At 37.6% G+C, this 9,003-nt stretch overlaps 1 protein-coding gene across 1 annotated transcript in view; it reads left to right on the top strand.

The window, feature by feature from the left end:
- The window catches only part of INTS13 (integrator complex subunit 13), a 28,910-nt gene extending 25,473 nt beyond the window's left edge, over positions 1-3,437 (top strand). Inside the window, exons 16-17 of the mRNA XM_082738513.1 lie at positions 1,979-2,114; positions 3,080-3,437. Coding sequence (XP_082594639.1) covers positions 1,979-2,114; positions 3,080-3,119 — 176 coding nt within the window. The 3' untranslated portion in view covers positions 3,120-3,437. The remainder of the gene's footprint in view (positions 1-1,978; positions 2,115-3,079) is intronic.
- The last annotated feature ends 5,566 nt before the right edge of the window (positions 3,438-9,003 follow it).

The following is a 9,003-nucleotide window of genomic DNA, read 5'->3' on the forward strand; positions in this document are numbered from 1 at the left end:
GAAAAATGACTTCCCGGGACTGTCCAAAGTAAATTTTGTGCCAGACATATACTCTGCATGTAAGTTTAGGCTATTCCAAACAGACCCTCTAGATTTGGTGAAAATCTCTTCAGCTCTTGTTTTGATGGGCAGTTCTGTGAGTTAAACAGTTCCATCACCCAGATGATTCTCTAGGACTATGCCTTTGTAATCATCCTACACTCCCCTTACTTTCAGTCCTGCATAATCATTGATACATTTTCTTTTCCTATAATTGTGCCTTTTTCAGAGTGCCCTATAAATCATAAAGTATGCAGCCTTTTGAAGTTGGCTTATTTGATATAGCATAATACATTTGAGATTCATCTGTGTTGTGTGTTTGTCAATGGTTTTTCGAAACACATTATAGATAACTAGTTTTATTAGAATCTGCCAACTTATTTTTCCAAACTGGGGTATCATTGTGTGTTCCCACCAGCAGTTAGAGTTCTGGTCGTTCTGCATCCTCCAGAGCCTTTGCTGGATTTCTTTTGTTTCTCCTCTGATTGGTATGTAGTAGTATTTCATTGTGGTTTTAATTTCCATTGCCCTCATAACTGATGATGGTGAGCCTCTTTTCATTTGCTTATTTTCCATCTGTATATATTTCTTTAATAAAGGGCTCATTCAGATATTGTGGTTACATTTAAATTGGGTTGTTTGAGAGTTTTTTGTTGCATTTTGAGAACTTCTTTTTTCTTCTGGATACAAATGCCTCATTGGATACGTGATTTGCAAATATTTTCTCCCAGTCTGGTTTGTCTTTCTCCTAACTGACTTTTATGAGCAAAAGTTTCCAATTTTGATGAAGTCCAGTATATAAAAAAAAAATTTTATGGTTATGCTTTTGGTGTTATTGATAAGAAAATTTTTGCATTGCCCAAAGTCACAGAGTATTCTTACATACTTTTTTAGGAGTTGTATACTTCTAGATTTTACATTTAGGCCATGATCCATTTTGAGGTTTTTTTAAAAAAAATTTTCCATATGGTGTAAGATATGAGTCAATGTTCTTTTTTCTTTTTCTTTTTTATGTAATGTCCCAATTGTTGCAGCAGCATTTGTTGAAAAGGCTATTTTTTTCTTCATTGAATTGCCTTTGCACCTTTATCAGATATCAATTAATTTTATATGTGGAAGTCTGCTTCTGGGTTTTCTTTTCTGTTCCATTGGTCCATGTGTCTATTCTTTTGCTAATACAACACTGTTAGGATCACTATAAGCAGAGTCTTAAAATCAGGTAGTGAGTCTTCTTTTTTCTACTTTTCAAAATTGCTTAGACTGTGCTAGTGCTTTGCCTTTTTCTTGTATTGTGTAGGAAAGAGATAACATAGCAAACTTGAAACTATTATCATTAAGTTTGGCCATTGGTTGGCATCTAGGAACTTGGCTTCTAACACATTCCCTGAATGATGAAGTTATTTTGTCTTACATCTGAACACTTGCCTTCTACCTGAGAGTCTAGACTTTGGTAATTGTAGTTTGGTAGAGAATGCTTTTCTGTCCAGCTCTTAATAAAAACCCAGGGTTCTGAGTCTTACACGGGCTTTTGGGGCAGAAATTTTCTACATACACAGCTGCATTTTTGCTGCTGGAGGGACCGTGCACTTGGTGTGAACCCTCACTGTAGGGAGAGAGCATGTAAGGCTTGCAAGTGGATTCTTCTGTCCTTTGCTTGGTGTATCTCTTGCTCTTATTGATCTGGCTGTGTATCCTTACTCTGTTGCTGCAGTGGTTCTTAGCCCAGACTGTAACTTTATATTTAGTTACTTTAATCCTTCCAGCAAATCACCAAATTAGTAACTGGTCTTGGGGACCCCTGGACATTTAGAATAAGGGGAAGATGATATTGCTTTAATTTTATAAAATGAACAATGGAATTAAAGGTGAATTTTTTAAATTTGAAAATTTTAAAGTAATGAGTTCTACCTTGTTTCTCTTCTTTCATATGTAACACCAGGGCCAGTGTCCTTATTGTCCCTGTGGAGTAATAGAATTAATACTGCCAATTCCAGAAAACATCAGGAGTTTGCTGGACGTTTGAACTCTGTTAATAACAGAGCTGAATTATATCAGCATCTTAAAGAGGAAAATGGGTCTGTATTATTTATTGTAGAAATTGTTTTTCTTAATTGCTTTATTACAAGTTAAAGTAATAAACACTGCTTATTTGTTGTGTTCAGCATTTTTTTTTTTTTAAGATTTTATTTATTTATTTGACAGAGAGAGATCACAGTAGGAGAGAGGAAGGGAAGAGATCACAGAGAGAGGAAGGGAAGCAGGCTCCCTGCTGAGCAGAGAGCCCGATGTGGGACTCGATCCCAGGACCCTGAGATCATGACCTGAGCCGAAGGCAGCGGCTTAACCACCTGAGCCACCCAGGCGCCCCATGTGTTCAGCATTTTTTTATTGCTAATATAATGAGTTGATACATGTTACCTATAAAGAGAAAAAATTAACTCCTTTGATTCTTGGTACTTATAAAAGACTTGATTATATTGATTGTAACTCTTAGAGGATTGTATTGTAATCTATTGTAATCCTTAGAGGATTTCATTGCTCAATAAACATCACAGAGGGAAAAATCAGGAACACTTAATATACAATACTGACTCTTATTAAAAATGGGAGAGAAATATATTTCTATTAAGTACTACAGTATTAGAAATGTTGATTTTAATTAAATAAATCTCAGGTCTGATGATTTTAACATCCTTTTTGGAAGACCTTTTGAAAATGTATTGGTAAAGGAGTTCTTTAGTGGAAAAAAATAAATTTTTGAGTAAATGGTAGAGGTTTTTTCCTTAGTTTTAAGCTTGAGTGGGTACCATGAAAAAGTAGGGAAAGTGACTTTATTTCTCTGAGCTTCAGTTTTTGCTCTATCTGTGAAACAAGGAAGGTAGAGTAACCAGAGCGACCCAACTGTAGTCCTTTTCTAAAGGACAGATGTTCTTTTGTCCTATGAATATATAGTTTAATTTTGTGTGAAAGTTGGAGAAAAAATATGGGTAGTTACTGAATGTTTTGTTTTACCACTCATTTTTTTCCTTCTGTTTTTCAGAATGGAGACGACAGAAAATGGCAAAGCCAGCCGGCAGTGAAGAATAACTTGCGGAACTAAAATTTACTATACATACATATTTTGGGCAGAATTTGATATAAGTACTTTTACAGCAAGATTGTATAGTTATGTTGCCTGGACTGGTTTTTACATTTTTAAAATATTTCAACTAACTTTATCTTTTTTGTATTAATTGTAAAATTGGCACATATATCAAAAAATATACATTTGAAATTTGTCCTCCCAAATCACACAAATTTATTTTATGGTAAAAGGATGTTCCCTCTGGAAATGTTTTTTAAAAAATTCTTAGGCTTCTCTTTGCCAAATAAAAACTAAAAATTTCTGAAGTGCAAAATATTGGAGTATTCTTTTAGAAGACAGGTAATTTATTGGATGGCTGTCATTTTTAGAAATTTAAAAAAGAACTCTCAGGATTTAGGTGAGATTTGTAATACTCAATATAAAATATTTTCTCTTAATCTGCAGCATATATACAGTGCTTTTCCAAATAAGAATGTTGTTTTTGTTTATATTTTATTTTGTGTAGGTGGTGTAGGTGTTAGCCATTTAAAAGCAGAATTTATATTTATCCATTTGAATAATGTTGCATGTTTTTCCTGCTAAAAATGTACTGTCCACTGACTTCTCATATTAAAGAGAATTATAAAGATTACTTCATAGACTTAGAAGAAAGGAAGTTACTAGGTTGTTTGCTTTTAACCCAGAATAGAATCTTGGTCTCCTTATCTGTCAAATGTCATGGTTACAGGGTGTATGTTTGGTGAGACTTCTTTTGCTGCTTCTTCTGGAGGTTTATAACATGCTACAAGAAACAGGTTTCAGTGTTAAATGCTAATTCTAGGCTTGTTATTTTTCCTTGAGTGTTTAGTAGAGGAGACAAAAGCTTTGCTTAAACATAGAGATTCAGTATTTTCTATTTAAACTACTGCAGTTTAAACAAGGGTTTGGTGGGCTCCCTTGTCAAGCCAGTGAAATTTACATTGCTCTCTTTTATCAACTCCTGTCTTGGTCCCAGCCCTTGCATCTGTCCACTCCTCTAAGCTATAGTGTTTTTATCTTCACAACTGTGTATAAATATACACCTATGCACAGGAATGAGCAGGCCTGATTAGTGACTTGAAGATTTAATTATTGCATCTTGAATTATTGCATCATATATAATTCTGTTTGTGTTCTGATCTTCTGATCTTCTGTCTTGTTCTTGATACCCAGTTTTCAACTTGTGCCCACTTGGAGTCCCTCATTTGTGTCTTCATCCAAAATCATTCCTTTGCAGTGCATCTTCAAAAGCTGGGATCCGTTTGTACTCTTGACTTATGCTTCTCCCTTTCCAATGTGCTGGGACCATGCTACCTGTTGAGTCTTGTCTTTTCTAAACTGCAGTCTCCATTTTTAGGTACTACTTATGAACTGTTGTTATACTCTACCAAGGGGAAGGGGAGATATTTCTGTGGCTGCATTTAGAACTGCTGTACCAATGGCCTTCTGTATTATTCCATGTTGTTGGTTGTCAGCGTTATCCAGCTGACTCTTCAACTGCATAACTGTCTTTTGAGCATCTCCCAATTCACCACCCCCACAGAGTGTCAGGCTATACTTGGCCTTATCTTAAGATACATACTCCAGCCTTTTGATGAAAGTGACCATTTTGGGACAAACATAGAAGAATGACTGTTAGTTGTTGGTTCTTTTGAAACAGGAACTATATTAAGGACTTATTGGTCAAGAGAAATAGAATTTAAATTTTAAAAAAGTTACCCATACAAAACTGGAATCTAAGCTTAAGTCCAGACTTAATGATTGCAGGAATCAAAGTTACTCTAGAGAGAACAGGTGCACTTCTAATTAAAAGATTTTGACAATAGCATTATGGTAGCAAAAGACATCCCTCGTTTTTATCTCTCCCCAACCCCAAAAACAAAAATTTGGCTTTCACCCAAGACAAAAGTACCTTTGAGGGAACTGCGGGATCCAGCATCGGATGCCAAAGAACCTAGGAGGAATCTCGCTTACCTGTGTGTCAGGTAATGGGTAGACAGACCTTGGTCCTAGCTATGGACTATGCACTAGTTTGTGAATTGGATCCAGTCCCTCTCTGCCATGGTCCAGGAGCCCCTAGAATGTATTACCTGAAATAATTACCCATGAACAAAAGAGCCTTTGTGGAAGTCCATATTTCTAGAGAAGTTTTAACACACCACTAGAGCAAAAAACAAAACAAACAAAAATACAGATCTGGACACACTGAAGTGGGTACAAGAAATAGCTTGACTTTACCTGCATCACCCTTCCTCCAAGGCAGCACAGCCTAAGGCTTAGAGAGACCTCAGCCCATTATCTGTCTCACAGGTGAAAGGGAGAATGTGTGAGCGTGCACCAGATTTTCCCAGCTGTGCAGGACACTACCAACGGGTCTCCTTTACCCATCCAGAGTACTGAATCATGAGTGACATGACTGGAAGGCAGAAAAAGACTGGGAGAGTGATAGAACTCTTGGCATTGAAGGTATGTGAATCCTACTGACTGCATTCAGACTCTTGAAAGAAACACACCCACAAGCTGTTGGAAATGTCTCACCCATACCTAACCACAACTGGCCCATGGGCACCCCCAGCACTCTGCATGTCTCAATCATACCCCCACCACTCTGGCCACCTTGCTGTGCACACTCTTGCTAGCAGTGGTGAGAAACCTGATAGATAGTTGGTGGACATAAATGCAGAAAGCTGGCTCAAATTTGCAGGCCAAAGAAAGATCACAAACTTGAGTGCCACATTTGGGGAAGTAAGAGAGGTTGACAGCATTCTGCCCTGTCCGGTGCACTGCAGGATCCAGAGAAGGTGTACAAAGTAAAAAATGTTGCCACAAGGGGGAGCAAGAAGTGTGGAACAGATATAACCAGAGATGGTTTCGAGATAGCCTTAGAATCCAAGAGGGCTGAAAATAATCTATCACTCCCAAAGACAGTTAATAAAGATTGGAAGAGTTGACTGCTACTTGGAGAACAAAGTCAGCTACGCAAAACTTCAAGGCATGTGAAAAATCGAAGTAATGACCTCACCAAGGGATCATAGGCGAAATTTCTGTAACTGATCCCAAAGACATGGAGACCTATGATCTACCCAATAAAGAATTTGAGTTAGCTGTTTTAGGAGACTTCCCATGAGATACAAGAAAACACAGAAAGATAACAATATCTGAAAAACAATACATGAAGAAAATGAAAAGTAGAACAGAAAAATAATAATGAAAAATTCTGGAGAGGAAGAATACAGTGGATGAAAAGGAAAATGCAATAGAGAGCATCAGCAGTAGGGATCAATCAGAAGAAAGAATCTCTGAGATAGAAGACAAAGACTTTGAAATTATCCAGTCAGAGGAGAACAAAGAAAAAGAATGAAAGAGTGAAGAAAGCCTAGGTTGCATTTCAGTTGCATTTCTCTACACCAACAAGACAGAAGAAAGAGAGATTAAGGAGTCAATCCCATTTCTAATTGCACCCAAAACTATAAGATACCTAGGAATAAACCTAACCAAAGAGGCTAAGAATCTATACTCAGAAAACTATAAAGTACTCATGAAAGAAATTGAGGAAGACACAAAGAAATGGAAAAATGTTCCATGCTCCTGGATTAGAAGAACAAATATTGTGAAAATGTCTATGCTACCTAAAGCAATCTACACATTTAATGCAATTCCTATCAAAGTCCCATCCATTTTTTTTCCCAAAGAAATGGAAATAATCCTAAAATTTATATGGAACCAGAAAAGACCTCGAATAGCCAAAGGAATATTGAAAAATAAAGCCAAAGTTGGTGGCATCACAATTCCAGACTTCAAGCTCTATTACAAAGCTGTCATCATCAAGACAGCATGGGACTGGCACAAAAACAGACACATAGATCAATGGAACAGAAGAGAGAGCCCAGAAATAGACCCTCAACTCTATGGTCAACTAATTTTCAACAAAGCAGGAAAGAATGTCCAATGGAAAAAAGACAGCCTCTTCAACAAATGGTGTTGGGAAAATTGGACAGCCACATGCAGAAAAATGAAATTGGATTATTCCCTTACACCACACACGAAAATAGACTCAAAATGGATGAAGGACCTCAATGTGCGAAAGGAATCCATCAAAATCCTTGAGGAGAACACAGGCAGCGACCTCTTCGACCTCAGCCGCAGCAACGTCTTCCTAGGAACATCGCCAAAGGCAAGGGAAGCAAGGGCAAAAAATGAACTATTGGGATTTCATCAAGATCAAAATCTTTTGCACAGCAAAGGAAACACTAACAAAAGCAAAAGGCAACTGACAGAATGGGAGAAGATATTTGCAAACGACATATCAGATAAAGGGCTAGTGTCCAAAATCTATAAAGAGCTTAGCAAACTCAACACCCAAAGAACAAATAATCCAATCAAGAAATGGGCAGAAGACATGAACAGACATTTCTGCAAAGAAGACATCCAGATGGCCAACAGACACATGAAAAAGTGCTCCACATGACTCGGCATCAGGGAATTACAAATCAAAACCACAATGAGATACCACCTCACACCGGTCAGAATGGCTAAAATGAACAAGTCAGGAGATGACAGATGCTGGCGAGGATGCGGAGAAAGGGGAACCCTCCTACACTGTTGGTGGGAATGCAAGCTGGTGCAGCCACTCTGGAAAACAGCATGGAGGTTCCTCAAAATGTTGAAAATAGAACTACCCTATGACCTAGCAATTGCATTACTGGGTATTTACCCTAAAGATACAAACGTAGTGATCCGAAGGGGCACGTGCACCCGAATGTTTATAGCAGCAATGTCCACAATAGCCAGACTATGGAAAGAACCTAGATGTCCATCAACAGATGAATGGATCAAGAAGATGTGGTATATGTACACAATGGAATACTATGCAGCCATCAAAAGAAATGAAATCTTGCCATTTGCGACAATGTAGATGGAACTAGAGGGTATCATGCTGAGCGAAATAAGTCAATTGGAGAAAGACAACTATCATATGATCTCCCTATATGAGAAGTGGAGATGCAACATAGTTAAGGGGGTAGGAGAAGATTAAATGAAACAAGATGGGATTGGGAGGGAGACAAACCATAAGTGACTCTTAATCTCACAAAACAAACTGAGGGTTGCCGGGGGGAGGAGGTTCGGAGAAGGGGGCTGGGGTTATGGACATTGGGGAGGGTATGTGCTATGGTGAGTGCTGTGAAGTGTGTAAACTTGGCGATTCCAGACCTGTACCCCTGGGGCTAATAATACATTATATGTTTTAAAAAAATTAAAAAAAAAGAAGCCCCCCCCCAAAAAAAAGATCAAAAACAGGGAAACTTAAAAGCAGCAAGAGAAAAAAAGGCTTTTAACTTTCAAGTTAATCCCTGTAAAGCTATTAGCAGATTTCTCAGCAGAAACCTTACAGACCAGAAGAGAGTGAGATCTAGCAGGAGTGCTGAAAGAAAACAAAATTCCTGCCAAACAGGAATACTTTGTGACTAAGCTGTCCTTCAGAAATGAAGGTGAGGTAAAGAATTTTCCCAGACAAAAGCTGAGGGAATTCATCACCACTAGACTTGCCTTATAAGAAATGCTAAAGGGAGTTCTTCAAGTTGAAGTGAAAGGACGCTAAATAGTAACATGAAAATATAAAATATATAACACACTGAAACAGTAAGTATAAAGTCAAATTCAGAATGCTGTAATACTACACTGTGATGACGTGCTATCCACTTAATTCTAGGACAAGATTTAAAGGACAAATATTTTTTTTTAAACTACAGTTATCATAATTCGTTAATGAGCACAAAATAAAAAGAAGTGAAGTGTGTCATCAAAAATGGGGAAGGGGAAGGAGTAAAAGCATAGAGATTTTGTACATGCTTGAAGTTATC

This window comes from Mustela nivalis, assembly GCF_964662115.1.
Source record: "Mustela nivalis genome assembly, chromosome: 7".
Lineage (NCBI taxonomy): Eukaryota > Metazoa > Chordata > Mammalia > Carnivora > Mustelidae > Mustela > Mustela nivalis.